Source organism: Typopeltis vanoorti, chromosome 11 (genome assembly GCF_054136105.1).
Source record: "Typopeltis vanoorti isolate ZY-2024b chromosome 11, IOZ_Tvanoo_1.0, whole genome shotgun sequence".
NCBI classification, from domain to species: Eukaryota; Metazoa; Arthropoda; class Arachnida; order Uropygi; family Thelyphonidae; genus Typopeltis; species Typopeltis vanoorti.
This window is the reverse complement of record NC_143559.1, coordinates 74,445,982-74,465,531: the sequence shown is the minus strand read 5'-3', so window position 1 is coordinate 74,465,531 and position 19,550 is coordinate 74,445,982. Positions and strand designations below refer to the sequence as shown.

At 37.5% G+C, this 19,550-nt stretch overlaps 1 protein-coding gene across 1 annotated transcript in view; it reads right to left on the bottom strand.

Annotated features, from left to right (window-relative positions):
• Nucleotides 1-14,774: 14,774 nt before the first annotated feature.
• Nucleotides 14,775-19,550, bottom strand: part of LOC150101745 (syntaxin-1A-like) — a 374,196-nt gene continuing 369,420 nt past the window's right edge. The window contains exon 10 of the mRNA XM_090401045.1: nt 14,775-17,048. Within this exon, the coding sequence (XP_090257171.1) occupies nt 16,962-17,048 (87 nt within the window). The 3' untranslated portion in view covers nt 14,775-16,961. The remainder of the gene's footprint in view (nt 17,049-19,550) is intronic.

Sequence of the window (19,550 nt, the reverse complement as noted above, 5' to 3'; positions counted from 1 at the left end):
ACACTCAGTGAAGAGCATCACAAAACCAAGATTGAAGATCCACATGGTCAAAAGGAAGCAGATTCTGATAATGATTGGCCAGAATGTTGGACAGAAAAATGACTTCTGCGAGAGAAATGAGTGGCTGTATGTCAAGAATAATCTCATGGCTGCTCCGAGGTCATCATTCTGCAGTTGATACCAAAAGGAAGAAGCGATCTAGAGACGAAGAGGGTATATTAGAGGATATGTTAAAAGTGTGGAAGTTGCTGTAATAATATCTTCATGGTGAATACCGGCACATTTTCTTCCAGAAAAAAAACCACTGCTTGATACCATCTTTGTTATCTGCCTCTGCACACTCTTTCCACAGTTAATTTATCCCCTTCAAACCCTGGGGACCAAATGTGGTCTGATCAGGGCTTTATACAATGGAACGACAACTCTTTTATCTCTGCAGGTCAGCTTCCTTCTCAGTATTGCACCAATCCTCTGGGTTACCTTCACCACCTTTGCAATATGTTCCCTGAATTTCATGAAACATATTGCAGGTTTCTATCAATCATCCCCCCCCCCCAGATCACTTGCCTCACCTACTTCCACCAGTACAGTTTCTCCAAGAGTATTCAACCTCCCATCGATATATCCAAAACTTCAAGACATTACATTTAGCTGCATTAAACTGATACCCCCATTCATTTGTCCATCTGTCCAGTTTATTCAAATCCTCTTGCAAGGCTACCACATCTGCACTATTACTAATAATCTTTTCCAGGTTCACATCATCTGCAAACAACTGGATATCCCTTGCAATCCACTGACGTCATTGATATAAAGGTTAAACAATACAGGTCCCAGTACTGAGTCCTCTGGGACTCCCCACTTGTAACTTTCTGCCTCCTTGATATTGCTCCCCATGCACAACTCTCTGATACCTATCAGATAGATAATCCTGAATTCAGTTCACTAACCTGTCATCTTAACATCACATACTAGTCACCTACACCCATATGTTGCAACTTAAATATCAGCTTATCATGTGGTACCCTGTCAAATGCCTTTATAAAATCCAAAAAAAATGGCAGAACATGGCTTTCCCTCATCAACCACTCTTGTCACTTTATTATAAAAGGCAATCATATTACAAAATCAAGAGTGCCCCTTAACAAATCCATGTTGACTCTCACAGATAACATTACCCTTATCTGCTGCAATGTTGTATATGATTTATTATTTTTATTATTATTCGACACCTCCAGGGAGTCCAAGGAGGGAGGGCACTTGCTCTACAACTCCGTCTCCATGATTCAATCACCAACTGACCGCAACTACACCAATGCCATCTACTGCCGACCACCACCACTAGTATTTCCACAGACTATAATTACATTTCCACACTAAATTTTCCAAGATCTTAACTACTGATGAAACACAAACTGTTCTATATAGTTTGATACTTCCAGTCTGCTAACACCTTATGCAATGGCACTATCTTACCCTCCTTCCACTCCTTGGGTACCTTTCCCTTGACCAGACTTTTATTGAAAAGCCAGGTCATCAAGGGAGCTGTTAGTTCTTTAGCACATTCTAAGCAAAACCTGTGACGAAATTCCATCCAATCCCACTGTTTTGTTGACATCTAGAGTACTCAGTATTTGAAACATACTCTCCTTTTGCACTTCTAAACCTCGAACCTACCCTATCTTTCTAGTATTAAAACCTACTCCAGGATGAAATACCCCAATAAAGTGTTCATTGAACAACTCCACTATGTCCTTTGCATCAGTCACTCTATTCTCATTCTTATCCAACAATGTCATTCTTCTATAGTCATTTCTCTTCCTACTGGCTACATAGCTAAAAAATTCCTTATGATTTTCTTTGGATTCCAGGGCCAATCTCTTCTCATATTCCAGTTTTGCCTTCCTTACCATACTAGTCACTCTCCTGGTCTGAGTCTTATATTCTTCTTGCATCTACCTTGCACCTCTCTCCTTATATCTTTTCAATAATCTCATTTTTATCTGCATTTCCTGTTTGATATTGTTTGTTATCCACTTTACACCAAATTGTGTTCTCTTCTTCACTCACAGTATACAGTTTGCTATTGCTGTTAATCAATATTCTTTCACAAGTTTCCAAGTACTAATGACAACTCGCCCTTCCAATTCCTCCTTCCTTGGAACTGCCCTAAGTTGATATCTAAGACTATTATAATCACCTGCCTTATAATTCCACTACATTATCTACCAATAATTGTCCAGACACCCCTGTTATTTGAAGTTATGGAACATTCCAGGTTTGTTAATAACATCAAATAAGACCTCAAAATCAGATCAGATCAGACAGTGCATACCCTACATTTCAATGACCAGAATAGCAGAAATTAGTGCTCATGGTGTTACTGGTGCTCTGGACTCATAATGGATGGTTTGTGCCAATTATTGCTGATTTTTGCATGCCACCCATTTAACACCCTTCTGTCCCTGTCAGTCATTTACGACAGCCACCCTGGATGTTTTCCCACACTAGTGATGCCAGAACATCTCCATTTGTTGATCTCATTGCCAACTGTTGATTTTTGATACTCCAGTTGAGCAGCAATGTGACACCTCTCTCGAAGTCACTGAGTTCAGGTCATGTTGCCATATCACCTGTATTCAACTGCTTCCTAATATCTGTAGACCAGTTTTTATGTTATTAACAAACCTGGACTCTTCCATAACTTCAAATAACAGGGCTGTTCAGACAATTATTGGTAGATAGTGTATATAGTACTTGACTCGAGATCCAGTTTGAATGGAAACCAATACCATTGGGGATCAAGTACTATATACACTATCTACCAATAATTGTCTGGACAGCCCTGTTATTTGAAGTTATGGAACATTTCAGGTTTGTTAATAACATAAAAACTGGTCTACAGATATTAGGAAGCAGTTGAATACAGGTGATATGGCAACATGACATGAACTCAGTGACTTCGAGAGAGGTGTCACATTGGTGGCATTTCCATACATGCCATTGCTGCTCAACTGGAGTATCAAAAATCAACAGTTGGCAATGTGATCAACAAATGGAGATGTTCTGGCATCACTAGTGCAGGAAAACACCCAGGGTAGCTGCCGTAAATGACTGACAGGGACAGGAGGGTGTTAAAACGGCATGCAAAAATCAGCAATAATTGGCACAAACCATCCATTATGAGTCCAGAGCACCAGTAACACCATGGTGTTACTGGTGCTCTGGAAAAGAGCACTAATGCTCTACGAAAAGAACTCTATTTACTGGGTTTCCAGGGAAGGGCAGCGGCACACAAGCTGAACATCACAACAATGAACAAGATGGCTCATCTGGCCTGGTGCAAAGAATGTTTGAACTGGGCAGCTGACCAGTGGAAAATGGCACTCCAGAGCGATGAATCAAGGTTTACCTGTTTCCAGTCTAATGGCAGGATGTACCCAGAGCAAAGTTTGGTGGTGGTGGAGTAATGGTGTGTGTGTGTGGGGGGATGCATTCAGCTAGTTTAGAGTGGAACCACTGGTCATTGTCCATTGTTCCATGAAGGCAGCTCAGTACCTTGATATTCTGGATAATCAGGTGCCACCTACACTGTGGAGTTTTTATGGAAGGGACACGTGTTACGCTCAAGATGACCATACCCCCCCCCCCCCCCATGCCACAAGCTGCAACTATTATGGAATGGTATGAAGAGATGGGTGTTAAATGACTGCTGGCCTGTGCAGAGTTCTGACCTCAACCCCATAGAGTACTTGTGGGATGAATTGGAGTGGTGCTGGAGGTCCAGAGCAGCATGTCCTTGATCTGTTGCCACATTCAGTGCTGCTTTGATGGGGGGAAATAGAGACAAATTCCATCTGATGTCTGTTGCACATTGGTGGAGTCTCCTCAGAAAGGGGTGCAGGAGGTGAAAAAAGCCAAAGGTGGACATACCTGATATTAGGGTTCACCTGCTGGCATCAAATGAAAATTGCTAAAATGTCTGGACAATTATTGCTAGATAGCGTACATTCTTTTCTCTTTGATACTCCTGCATGTCTGTTCACCTTCCAAGCCAAAACCACATGATCACTCTCTCTCCCCAACTGGTGGCAGAGATGCTATCTTAGTTATAATCACCTCTTCTCATACTATGACCAAATCCAAAACTCTTGAACCTAGTGTTCCTTCTACTACATGTTGCCTAAGACATTTGTCCCTCAAGAATTCTAGAGATTCCATTCCCTTATTACTACATGCAGTTTCCTCTTCCCAACTTATACTGGTGTAGTTAAAATCTACCATAACAATCATTCTTCTTACACTTGCCAAGCTCAACTGCCTAAACATCTCCTGCTCCTGGCTTGTAGCAAACACTCCACTAAATATCCTGTCCTGCCCGCTTCTACTTCACACCACATGCTTTCAAAACCATTAGTGCCACTGCCCTCCAAATCATCCATTCTGAGAGTACATAGGTCGTCACTTATTATAAGCAGTACTCCACCACTGCATTTTCCCTTCCTATCCTGTCAAAAAATGTTGTACCGTTCTACTTCTATTTCTGTTATTATATCTTCTTCTGTCAACCATATCTCAGAGATCCCAATAATCTTTGGACAGGCTGATGCTACCAGCATCACCAATTCATCTCCTTTATTCTGGATACTCCTGGCATCAGTATAAAAAATAAAAATGTCACTGTTTCTATATCGATCATTATCCCCCCCCCCCCGACTCCACTGGATTCAGTATTACCCAATGTATTCTGCCTTCTCCCAAGCACCTATTCCCACGAGAGGCCACCTCTGATACCATCCACCCTGATAATTCTAGTTTCCCTGCATTTACACAATGACTCATTCAGAGGTTCTCTCCAGATGCCTACATCCTTCCTCATTCAAATGCAAGCCATCTCTTGCATACAGTTCCTTTCTGCCTTCAAATGTCCTGCAAGCATCCATGTATTGCAAGCCTTTCTTTCGATACATACTGGCTATTATACTATTCATTATTAATGCTCTTCTCTGCATTATCATACCTGGGCAGCAACACACACACACAATCTTCCCTCTCTCTGTCTTCTTCCATACTAACTCAAGCACGAACCTCAGATTTCTTACCAATTGATTCACACTGCCTCTCGAGTCATTTGTGCCCACCATCAGAATCATCTCAACCACCTTTCCCATTGCTTAATTGCCATAGCCACACTTTCTATCATTCCTCCAGGCAAACATTCCTCAGGCATTCTATCTTGTATACCACAAATCATCGAGTCGCCATACATCACATCTCTTACCACTCTGTTCCTTCTTTGCTCACGTGCATCCCTCACTCTCTCTCCTCTAATATTTTCTTTCTTTGTTTCCCTATTTACCTGTTGTCCTGGTATCTCTACATCTCTGGTTTCAGCACTCCCTTGCCCTTTTCTCATTCTCTCTCTTCTACTGGTTCTATTTTCTCCTCTCCTACCATTCCTATAACTCTCTCTCAATCCTACTCTGATTTGCTCTGCATTTGTCATTTCCAGTCGCTTAATTTCTTCTTTCACGCTTCTCAACTCATTCCCGAGACAATCCACCTCTTTCAGCACATCTCTCTCTCTGCAAGCTACCCACTCTTGCTCACCATTCATCCTCCCAGTTAACACCACCTTTGTAACCTTCACAATGATTCAAACTTACGACACTCCCCACTTTTATTTTTTCATTTACATTCTGCTTGTTATCCTCACCCTCGATCACCCCTACTTGTCTCTCCCTGGATCAGTATTCTCCTACTTCTGATGCAATGCTGCTGAGGTCTGTTATACTAATGATTATCATCAGCAAACAACTGGATATTTTGCATTGCATCTTTTCTTACATAATTACATCAAAGTAGCAGCAGTCTAAGTATAGAGACCTATGGCATGCTAATAGTCACATTAGCATCCTCCTCCTCCTCTTGGATTCTAAGTCATATACTACTTTGATGTCCATTAGCAATCCTCTAATCCACTTCACATCCATTCCCCATTTGCTAGTATTATATTTCAATTCACCCATTCCTGAATTCTGTGTATATATATATTCCAGGTATTATTTTGCATCAATATCCAAATGGTCAAAATGGTACATACAGACAGATGAACAATATGATGCTGAAGGAAATTTCCATATTATTGCAGAATGCAGCTATATGCAAGATATAGCCAGCTATATCTTGCCAAAAAAGCTGTGGGTTTGAATCCTGCCGTGGGCATGGATGTTTGTGATTGCCTGTGAAAATACTAGTGGTGGTGAACACTAAATTGAGTTGTGGATGAGGTTGAGTGGTGGAGATGAAGAGTTGTTGAGTAGGTGCCCTCCCTCAATGAGTCTAACTCCCTGGAGATGTCAAATAATAATAATAATGATTTCAATAATATATATATTCTACAGTGATAGATTTTTTGTGTATGGCTGATGAGGGCAATGAATTAATCTCATGGGATAGAAAGCTTTCCTTCTTGACCAAAACCAAGCCACCTTGAAGACTTTCATTTAATAAATGACAGAGTATGGATTCCATCACTGTCGATCAACAGGGGGATCTACTAACCCAACGTCACTGACCACTGGACAAACACTATAGAAAAGTTTGGTAAATCTCAAGTGGTGGTGGAGCTTGATATCTTCAAGACTTTTGAATGAGATTGGCACAAAGGTCTATTAAGAAAACTCCCAACACTGAGTCTGTCCCCCTGACTTCATCAGCAATTGGGTAGCCAGCTTTCTGGTCAGATGCTCACTTCAAGTGATGATGGATGACTCCTTATCTTCTATCTGTATAGCTAATGCTGGGTCCCACAAGGCTGTTCTTTTACCCGCCCTCTTCATTTTATACATAAATGATGTACTCCAACTGACTGCCAATCCATTACAGTTTTGCTAATGCCAGCACATTGCACTCTTCCTTTTTGTTTGACAAACCTTGCAAAGCACAAATCACCACAATCTCCAGAACTATAACCTCTACTATCATAAATTCTGATCTTCAAAACATTCATCAATGGGGTTTGGATAACATTATCAACTTTAATGCTAGCAAAATACAGTTCTGCATTACTTCTAACAAAAAATAATCCTGTTCTTCCAAATCTTACCCTTGACAATAATCAAATTTCTATTGAAGATAGGATTCACCTTCTCAGAACAACTCCAACCTCAAATGTCTCTTGGCACAAACATATTACAAATATTGCCTCGTCTGCATACAAAAAATTAGGTTCTCTTTCACTGAGGGCATTATTTTACTTGGATAATCCTAACCCTATACAAATCAGAAATCCACCCAAACACTGCTCTCATATCTGGAGTGACAGTGGTGTCCCTAGGAACTTTCTGAAAATACTGAATTCTACAAAGAGTTAGAGTGACTTAACTACTCTTTCTCTCTCACTAATTCACTCACTTTTACACAGGCATTTAGTTTCTGCAGCCTGCATCTTCTATAAATTCTATAGCCGCAATTTCATCAGAATTTGCATCAATAATTCCTCAATTCTCTTGCAAATCCATCCAAATGCATGCAGCAGCTAACACCATCTCACAGTTCAACTCCAAACCCACAGGACAAATTTCTTTCTTTATTTATTCTTTCTGCTGCTGCTTAAAACAGTCTACCTTGTGTTTCCAAAGGAAATGTGAATAAGTTCCTTATTGCCCATCCTCAATACTAGTGTATCCCTTCCCAAATTGTAAAACTCAAAGTGAGTGGCCTTAATGCCAATTGTCTGTTAATACATTTTACAATAAACTTTTTTTTTTTTAATATGTTGATCCAATTATGCAGGAGATTAAAAGCACACCAGTGCCATGCATGGGATGCAGGTGAAAACTGGAATAGAAGTTTATTTACCTTTTTTTTTTTTTGAGTTACAAGTTGTGTTGTAGTTGTTCAGAAATACTTCTTACAGAAGGATGGAGATGGAATAAACAGGAAGAAGAGAAGGGGTGTAGGCAGTTGCTGCTCTTGTATTAACACAGGTGCAAAGAAAGTGAAGGAATGACAGTTTCCAGTTCAGTGGACAACAACCATTGAAGTACCTGTAGAATAGACACAGTACTGAAAAACACTGAATCTGTGAAATAGAGGCTGAAGTGAATTTGTAAGAGAGGATCATCTATGAGCTAAATTGCTCTCCTCAGGACAGCATTAAAAATTTTTAAAGAAATTTTAGGTGCACCACAATGAACACATGAGCAGCATTCTAAGAATAGACAGACTTGGAATAGACTTGAAATATAAAGAGTTCATTAGATGTAAAATAGCACCCTGAATGAAAGATGATTCAGGTGGTATGGTCATCTAAACAGAATGGGAGAGGAAAGATTAGCAAAACAAGTGTTCTCTAGATTGGCAGGAAAAAGACCCAGAGGAAGACGTAGGTGAATATAGGTGAATTGATACATACCTTAGAAGATTGAAATATAAGATCTGATAATGTTTTAGTCTTGACAGGTAACAGACTGATTTGGAGGAAAATTGTAGATAGGAAGTTAGTAATGTAGTTTTTCATGTAGTACTATCATATCCTGTACACCCCTTGAGGGTATATATATCAGGAATTTGATGATGAAAGATGATGCCCATTTCTTGGATGCCGAGGAAGACTTGATATGACGTGTTCATGCCAAGAGAGAGAGAGAGAGAGATGGAGGTAAGTGAGCCAAGATCTCTTTTGCAAGAGAAAAGGCAAGACTGTGTTTAGATGATTTTGATGCTTGAGATGTCTGTGCATTGCACAGTATGTCAAATGGGTAGAATGAATGGAGAGTATTGTCTCCAACACAGTGGACAGGATTAGTGGTGACTGACAATAGGTCATTTATATACAGGAGTAAGAGTAGGTGATAGGTCAGAAGCCTTGAGGAACTCCTGCACTGATGATGCAACTCGGAGTGGGTCATTCACCATGACATGAAGTGAACGAGCAGAGGGGAAGCTGGTAACTCAATTACAGAGGACAGCAGGTAGACCACCAAAGGACAGTAATTTGTTTAGTAGGTCTTGATGCCAAACATGGTCAAAAGCTTTGGAAATGTCAAGAGTGACAGCACACATTTTGTACACCTTTCCATAGCACGTGTCCAGTGGTTGGTGATGTAAGCTAAGAGGTCAGCTGTGGCTCTTGAATGGCAGAATATATTGGTGGTTGCTGATTATTTGGCAGGCCTCTATATAGTAGAGAAGTTGGCTATTGATGACTTCCTTCATTATTTTGGAGAGAACTGAGGTGATGGCAATTGGTTAGTAGTTTGACAGTAGACTTTTACCCCCCCCCCCTTTTTTTTTTTTTGGAATAGGCTGGATATATGGTTACTTCCACACATTCTCACTATATTATTTCAGGAAATTACAACATACTAGGATATACATTAAAATAAATTTTAATATATTTCTATATTTCGGCAACGTTACACTGCCATTTTCAAGAACTTTGGTACAAGATACGTGCACGCAGGCACAGCAAAAACAATAAATGAGTAAGAAGAATGAAGCTATTATTTCTCCTGAAGTCCTGATGGTGCCCTCTAGCGGGCAATGTTGGTATTGTTGGGCGACTGGGCTGAAGGTCTTCTGATGTAGGTTTCCCAAATTTGAGGAAGTCTCATGCAGCCAAATTTGTTGAGGTTTGGCTCGTTTCTTAGGGCTGAAGCTGATTCTATGAAAAGCCTTTCATATCTGTATTTGCTACGGTGTATTATCCTGGCTTTTTTCCACCGTATTCTATGGCAGGTATCCAGAGCATGGTCAGCAAGACCAGAGTGGCTGTATTGGTGAAAACGGATGTAGTCCTTGTGTTCTGAAATTCTGATATTTGCTGTCCTGCCTGTTTGGCCAAAGTAGGACAGTTTACAGCTGCAAGGGACCTGGTACACACCATGTAGGTCTGGGGGGGAGGTTGGTCTTTTGTTGAGCGGATAAGGGATGCCAATTTTTTATATGGTTTGTAACAAGAAGTTAAGTTATGTTTTTTTAAGATTTTTGTGATTTTTTTTGAGGTGCCTCGGATGTAAGGTATGGTGATGGATTTAGAGTAATCCTTGTTGTGAGGGGGAGGGGGGGTTGTGGTTTACTGGTTTTAATATTTTTTGGATTTTTTTTTGGGGGGGGGGGGTTGCCATTGGCTGAGAACGTGTTGAGGATGTGGTTTCATTCTGTGGTTAGGGCATTGTCATTCGAGCAGATAAGTTTAGCCCTGTTGTGTAGTGTCTTAATGACACCATATTGTTGTGAGGGGGGGGGGATTGTTGGTGAGTGTATCTGCCTGTATGGGTGGGTTTTCTATATACTGAGAAAACCAAGGTTCCATCAAGCTGGCGGGTGATTAGTGTGTCTAAGAACGGAAAGCAGTTGTTTTTTTCCTCTTCCAGGGTGAATTTGATTCTGGGGTGTTGGTTGTTTAAATGTGTTAAGGAGAGGAGTGCATCAGAGCCATGTGGCCAAATAGCGAATACATCATCTACATAGCGAAGCCAAATGGTTGGTTTTTGTGGGGCAGAGTTCAAGGCTTACTCTTCAAAAGTCTCCATATAAAAATTGGCCAAGGGTGGGGAGAGTGGAGAACCCATGGCTGTCCCCTCTATTTGTTTGTAGAATTTTCCTTGCCAAACAAAATAGCCTGAGTTCATTGTGAACTGAAATAGGGCTGTGATATCGGGAGGAAATTTAGCTTGGATTAGCTCTGGAGCGCAATGTTTGAGGACAATTGGAGAGATGCCATCAGGAACAAAAACTTTATAGTGTTTAAGTTATTTAGTAACTTTCTGATGCCTTCTTGTTGAATAACTGCAGGAGGCATACAGTGCTCAAATGCCAAAATGGCAGAAGGTGATTTTCTTTGGTCAGCAATGCAGGAGTTTGAAGAAAAGACTAATGCTAAGATGCTAGTTTGTATGTGGGGGAATCAATGCCATCCACTATGGGACGTAATGGCACATTTTCCTTGTGAATTTTTGGGAGTCCATAAATACGGGGGGAGGGGGTATGGAGTTATATGGTTTTAGTTTGTTGGTGATTTCCACAGGCCAAGAAGTGACCTTCTTAAGGAGCCTGTGGAGTTTTCTAATTTGTGAGTTGGTGGGATTGTATTCGATAGGGAGGTACCTCCCTATGGAGTTTTCTAATTTGTGAGTTGGTGGGATTGTATTCGATAGGGAGGTACCTCCCTATCGAATAAATCTCCAAACTCTAAATCCAGAGTTTGGCAACTCATATAAATAAATATGATCTCTCCATTGCTTCTGCCTTAGTATCACCACTTCTGGGTAGTGGCCCTTCCCTTAATGCATAGCATTATACATGTCCTCAAGGTGATGTACTTTGCATTATGGGAGATACTGAGACAAGGAGTGATGAGAGCTTAGTCCACCTTTACTATGAGCTGCCTCAGTCCTGAAGATACTTCAGGCGCAAATTTTGTTTGCTTACACTTGGATAAAGGATTAAACTAAATTTATTATATTAAATGACAAAACGAGAGACAAAAGTAAAAAATACTATTTAGTTAAGTTTGACTAGTTTCATCTTCATAGAAGACTTCTTCTTCGGGTGCATTACAAGAGGGAACAACCAACAAAAAATTGCGAAAAAACAAAAAGTCTGTACATTAAAGCATTAGCATTTAAAGCTGTTCTGTGTATCTTCTCACTGTTGGGTGTGTGTATGTGTTCAACATCTCATGAACACCAAAGTTGGATGGCAGCGCAATGGCAGTCTGAGAGAGAGATTATAGCTGAGGTGGGTGTTGAGATGTATTTGATTGTGGATGATTTCTTTGGATTCCACAATTCTTCTTTCCAGTTCATCATAGCATTGAAAGATATTTTCAGATTTGTCCCATAAGACTGGATGAATGAAGTTTTCCTCATTAGTGTCAGCAGAATTCAGGACATGGTTTGACGGAGCACTAGCTCTGGTTCTGCCATATGTGACATCTCTTTTATGTTCCTCAAGATGTAATTCAATGGATTTTTTCTGTCTGGTCAAAATAAGGTTTATTGCATTTGTACCAAATTCAGTAAACACGGAGATATTTCAGGTTATGTTTTTGTTTGGGCCTACTGAGCAAGGAATGGACTTTCAGAAGAAAAGTGAAAGAAGTCTGGATGTATTTTTTTTAAGAATTTTGGTGAAATGGAACTGATATATATGGGGGATATGTAGCCTTTTTCATATGGCAAGGAGGTGGATTGAAAAGGCCACATATCCCTTCCATATATCAGTTCCGTTTTTGCCAAAATTGGCCAAAGATCTTAAAAAATACATCCGGACTTCTTTCACTTGTCTTCTGAAGCTCCGTTTCTTGCTCAGTAGGCCCAAACAAAAACATAAACTGAAATATCCCCGTGCTTACTGAATTTGGTGCAAATGCAAAAAAATTTATTTTGGCCAGAACAGAAAAATCCATCGAATTATGTCTTGAGGAACATAAAAGAGACATCACATATGACAGAACCAGAGCTAGTGCTCTGTCAAACCATAGTCCTGAATTCTGCTGACACTAATGAGGAAAACTTCATTCATCCAGTCTTATGGGACAAATCTGAAAATATCTTTCAATGCTATGATGAACTGGAAAGAAGAATTGTGGAATCCAAAGAAATCATCCACAATCAAATACATCTCAACACCAACCTCAGCTATAATCTCTCTCAGACTGCCATCCAACTTTGGTATTCACGAGATGTTGAATGCATGCGCATGCCCAACAATAAAGAGATAGACAGAACAGCTTCAAATGCTAAGTATTACATTATGTCTGGTAAATGATGTAAAAAATCCATACACTTTAATGTATAGATTTTTTGTTCTTTTGCAATTTTTTTTGGTTGTTCCTTCTTGTAATGCACATGAAGAAGTCTTCTATGAAGATAAAACTAGTCATGCTTAATAAATAGTATTTTTTACTTTTATCTCTTGGCTTTTCAGTTATTTAATCTTTTTAAAAAATATGTCTCTCAGCCGAGTAAATCCGTTATGCTATATATATATACATATATCAACTCTCAACTCCCTCCTCAAGTTTTGGGGGAGGGAGTTGAGAGTTGCAAAAAATCTAACTAGAGCATTCTAGGCATGCTCAATAGGATTAAGGTCAGGAGACCTGGCTTGCCAGTCCTTATGTATGATAGTCTCTTCTTGAAGACATTGATCAATGAGTTTTACTGATGATGAGCATTATAGGATAAATGTCTCCCATTATTGCATCTGCATACAGACAAACATAGAGATACAGGACCTCATCTCTAAGTTGTAGCATTCATGGTTTTGCTAGGAAGCACATACAGAGTGGTATGGATGCACCAACCATACAGGTTGGTGCATCCATCCAAAGAGATGCCTCCCCAAATCACACTACCTCCATCATGTGTCCCTTTCATAGATATCAGAGGGATGATAATGTGTTCCTAGTGTTCTCCAGATAAGAGCATGTCTGGTATCACTTTGTAGAGTACTGGTACTAGTCTGTAAACAATGCTGATCCCTATTTCAAGTACTCTCTCCTGTAGCACAGAGATGGCACATGCAGACTGCCACATAGCATACAGATCACCTTCATGAAGCCTTCTGCACACAGCAGAAGTAGATACCAGTGTAGCTGATTTGGAGTAGCACTCCTGTTTCAGTGATGAAAATCAGATATCGGTCATCCACTGCAGCTGTAACCCAGTTTTCCTTCAGTGTATCTCCAGAGTGCTGTTTGGGATTGTTAGAATTGTTCCACAGTCAGTGAACCATGAAACAACTGACACACAACCATCTGGTTACCTCTGCCTGACTGACTCGAGTCTTATGATGGCTTGCCTCCTGAATTCATTGGCTAAATGATGTTTAGCAGTATTCTTGGATATGTCAAAACGTTTTATTCTCACTCCAGAAACAAAATGGAAACCCACCTCCAAAATGGCCACTTTTATGCCATGCATATACTGCTGACAGCATAGTGCTGCTAATTTGTATGCGATAACCAGACTCAACATCACTTTTTACATAATGTATCTGATCATATATTTATTTTCTCCCTTTCCCTGAGCTGTATAACCATTTTGACCTTTCAGCCAGATTATATTCTCATAAGCTCTCTGGACAATTTAACCTTCAGCATGGAAGTTGCTTTTGTTTTGCACTATTTAAAAGACATGAACTCAGTCCCAAGCATATATGTTTTTTTTTTTAAGGTTGCATTTTGTAACGTTTTTTTTTTTAAATGCAAGTGTGCATTGCAAAATTAGCAGAATTATCTTAAAAGAGCTTTTGTTTTTATTATTAAAGAAAAAAGTAATTATTATTATTATAAAATATTATTTTTCAGCATTAGCTATTGACAACTCTTTCTTGGGTAAACTTATCTTAATTTACTGGCCAACAGCATTTAGTTATTTAATTATAACTTAATGTCTCTAAGCAAAAGAACATTAATCCTCATATCTCTGCTAACCACATTTTGTCCAACTTTCAAGGGTGACCCCTTATTCTATCACCCCTCCAATCAGGTATTGAAAAGCTGATTCTGCATCTATCCTAGAAATCCCTTTACTAATTTATGTTTTTATAACATCCTTCTCTTTTCTGCCTATCAACCAAATTTTTTAACTTACAAAAACCCCAACTATCCTCACAGGATCCTTTCTGCCATTTCTTCATCTCATAAGGAGTTCTCATGATTCTTATTTTTATGTATTTGTGTATTCCAATATTATTTTGGTAATCTGATGATAAATATTTCAAAACCTATTATTAAAACAAAAAATGCCAAAAAAAAATAAATTATAAAAAAATAATGATGTTTTATTATAATTAATCAGCATTACATAAAAATGCTAATCATTTGAATACATGATAATGTACATATACATGCAAATTAACAAAAAGAAACTAAAGCATAACAATGAGTTTCAATTTACAATTATTTATAACAAAAATGTCAATATGAAGTGCAAAATGTATTATCAACATCCTTTAATGATCAAGATATGAAGTTTAGAGCTCTGTTTGACTTCATATCATTATTATTCTTTTATTTTACATTAATATGAGAAGGATCTGGATTAGATCTTTGCAACATATACAAAGCTAAATGTATATTTTCAAAATTAATATTGGAAGTCTAATAAATGTATCAAACTGCAAAGATAAAACGAGTAAAGAACACTAGTTTGGAATAACATTATTACTGCAGATAATAAGGAATATTAATGTTAATTATTTATACAAGTTAATTTTATTGGTCCCTTAACCTAATTATATTTTGGTGTTCTGGAATGAGAAAGAAAAGAAAGCACTGTGCTCATTTGAAATATGGTAGGATTTTACTGTCAGAGTGAAAACAATTATCTTCATTAAAAGTAACAATAAAAAAAAATTGCAAAAAACGTCAAGGTTGTGTGTGTGTAGGTGATACACCCCCCCCCCCCTTTCAAATGTGAGGTTACAGCTTCTTAGCACCAGATTCTCTTCTCAAAAAATAGAAAACTTACTAATTTTTGGAGAAATGAGAGCACCAGGAAAAATAAGATCTGAAGAATAATTCAATATGGATGAAATCAGTAAATAAATATGTGGCAAACTTTAATCTGAAATAATGTTTGAAAGCCCACATTTGGCAGTGCAGTGATTCTATCAAATATGTAATCTTCAACTTTGGTATTTAATTCAGAAAATAAAAATTCTATACCAATAATCATGATTATGTTTTAGTATTGAGAAAGTTCCAAATTCTATTATAATTTTAATGGCAGTATTAATAAAAAAAAAAAGTGAAAACAAATTGTGGCTGAATTAGCATATTATGCTATAGTTCAAGACAAAATTGCTAATAACAAAATTTAAGAAATTCTGATAATTCATTAGAAAAAGAATGGATTTTCTATAATTTGATAATCATTATTAAAAAATAATAATAATAAAATAAAAATAATGCCTTTTCCTCTTTCTACATTCAGGTCTGCAACCCATAATTCAAAATGCTGCTCCCCTTCCCTGTCAACACACAGATTCTTTTTTTTTTTTTTTTTTTTTGAGAGCAAAAGCAATCACATTATTGCTCCAATAAGTAAGAAAATAAACAACCATCACAAAATATAAATAAAATGTTTCACAGAAACATCTAAAAAACTTACTTTTTTAAACAAATTATATTTTTTACTTTCATTTTCATGATGACATGCAGCAAAAACTTCAAGTTGCTGCTCACTCCCCCCCCCCCCCAATGCAATATCAAACATTCGAAAAACCTTCATTCCTTTCTTTCCTGGGTGAAATCTTCAACTTAACTACCACACATCCTCAAATTATATTTGAAATCAAATACTTAACGTGATCCATAAAGCATGAACAGGCTTCATAGTGCTACATTTATATTTACAATAATATGTTAGGAGCAGTAATAGGAATTTTGAATTAGTTTTTTTTAATATGAACACTATAACCATTTATATCAATTAATAATGATAAGATGCACTGGCTGACATGGTAAATTTAAATATAACTTTTTACTATTAACAAAAGCAAAAACTATATTAACTGTTAATATAGTTATAGCAGTTATGACTGCTATAACTGCTACAGTCATGGTACAAAATTAATTCAATTTTTGTCTTTAATTTTATGCTATTTTCATGTTTCAGAAGAAACATTTCCCTTCCAACTATTTTCTGTATTAGCTTATTCTGCACAATAACCACTTGATACATAACTGCATATACTAATCTTCATAATACATTACCAAATGCAAGACCAAAATTTGTCACTGATATTTTTCTAAAACTGATAAATGTGCATGAAGTAAAAATCATAGTTGACAAATTTTTAATGATGTTAAATCTAACATAAAACATTTGAAAGTCATACAGTTGTATATTGGTAATTATGCTGATGTGACATCAGTGGTGTCAATTTTTATTTTCTGCAAATTAACCTAAACATTGGTGCAAACATGGATTTTCTGCTGCTTAGGAAAAGCCTCCTGAAACGTAGATTATGATGACGACCACAATGGTTATCACTATCACAGCCAGAATTATTAGAATGATTTTTTTCTGAGAAAAAATATAAATAAAGCATAAAACAAAAGAACAAAAGCTCTTAATTAAAATAAATTAAATGTAATGAGCAAAATAAACATTAAATAATATCTTAAAAAATGATAAGCAAAATAAATATTAATAAATATCATAAAAGAAAATAAAAAAAGTCAGCAAACAAAAAAATAATCGTTTAATAAGAACAGCTTTTAAAATCTTAAATAAAATAAACAAAACTAAAAGTCCAAATGAATGTTCTGGCTAACATACCATGAAATAATGCTTGGAATTATGGCCAAAACACTAAGGCTATGAAGTATATTTGTTTTGTGTGAGAAAAAAAAAAGTTTCTGGTAGTCAGATTAATGCATTTAATGAGATGCAAATTACTACTGATGTCTACTACTACTAGAGAGCTAATCTAAGGCAGTATGGTCCCTTAAACAAGAATGAAGGGGGGAGGGGGAGAGAAAGAGAGATTAACAAAACAGGTGCTGGATGTCAAAAACAACTAAATTTAGACAAAGACGATGGGTTAAAAATTTCCAAGTTTTGGACAACATACAGTAATGGTGACAAAAAAAGCACATCCTCATATTGCTTCGAGTATCTCACATAAGTGAACCTGATCTCCACAACAGAAAAGAAGAAACATTATCAGTTAATGGCAACATGAAAGTAAAAATAACTTCAAAAGCCAACAGGAAATTCTAGTCCCCCCCCCAATGCTTAGAATAAAGTCAATGAACACTCCTATGGGCAAGGTGTATTGTGCCATGTAATGAGTCACATTTACCAAAGATGGACAGGTGTGGGTGTGGCAGATGGCTAGCAAATGTCTTACCAACATGCATAGCCCCAACCATGAAATTCAGAGGTGGCTGTTTATCCTGGTTTGGCCTCAGACTTCTGTTTGTGATGTCACAAACACTGAATGTTCTGGACAATGCAACGCTTCCTACTTTGTGGCATTTCTACAATTCTAAGAAATCCAAAAGTGCAGCTTCTGTGTTTTTCCAAATGATGAAAGTGTCGTCGATATATCTCCACCAAACCACTGGTTTTGGGTCTAATTGTGAAAGAATGTCTTTTTTTTTCTAGTTTCTCCATAAATAAGTCTTCACAAGGGGGGGGGGGGAATAGAGGGCTATCCCATAGCAAGACCAGCTAATTGTTTATGTATCGTTTCATTCCATTTGAAGAAATTTAATTTTACACAATGTCTGAAAAGAGAAGTAATATCTTGAGGATATAGGTTGTCTAAAATGTTGATGACTTCATCCACTGGATGAAGTCATCAACATTTCAAACTTTTTAGACTACTTTTTAGACTTGCAACATTTCTTAAATCAGATAAATTCTTTCCATCAAAAAATATAGTTCACCTTAGAAATTGAGAGAGATAGAAAATTACTGTTTTTAGATACCTTAATTACAAAACAAGTGGATGGACATGTTAACCTAACGGTTTACTACAGCAAATCGACTCACACTGGCCAGTATCTGCACTTTTCTTCTTCACACCATATATCTCAAAAGTTGAGTATCATACATATGCTCAAAAATAAAGCTACCCGCATCATAACAGAAGAGAAACTCTCAAGGATGAATTAACTCACATATCAGAAACCCTGATACTTTTCTCCAACAGCAACCCAAAGAAACTGAATACAAATCTTCCATTGCCATTCCTTATACTGGGATAATTTCACAGAAGATTGCAACACTTCTTAAACCATTTGAAATAAGAGTAACTTTCAAACCAATTAAGACAGTCTGTAACTTGTTAAGATTACCAAAGGATAACAATGCTTTCTTCAAATGTCCTGGCGTTTACAACATCCCTTGTTCATGTGGTTTAAATTATGTAGGACAAACTTCCAGAAGTTTGGAAATAAGAAAAAAAAAGAACACATCAGAGACATTAATAATAACAGAAAAGATAATTCCAGGTTAGCTCTTCATTTCTCAAATACCAATCACAACATTGAATGGCACAAAAGTTCTATGCCATATTTCCTCAATAGGAACCAAGGGATAATCCTTGCTGATATATGGAAGACCCTCATAAGATCACTTAGCACATCAGAATTCAACTTTGCTGCAAATTACGGAACGCACTGGCATAACGATGTCTGACATCACACACACGCTCCATGCATTTGATGTAACGTGTCTTTTGAATTTGTATAACATTTAGTACTGTTTATGTTTCTTGCTTGACCTGTTTTAAGCTGTTTTTTTATCAACTTATGTATGTCCAGACGAAGCCAACAGTCACGTTGGCAAAACTAGTCAGCTTAATGTGTTATTAAAATCTTTGGCCAATATATCCCAGTCTAATTTTATCATCATCAAATTCCTGAAATGTACCCTCAAGGGGTGTACAGGATATGACAGTACTACATGAAAAAATTACATCATTACTAACTTCCTATCTACAATTTTCCTCCAAATCAGTCTGTTACTTGTCAAGACTCCAACATTATCAGATCTTATATTTCTATCGTCTAAGGC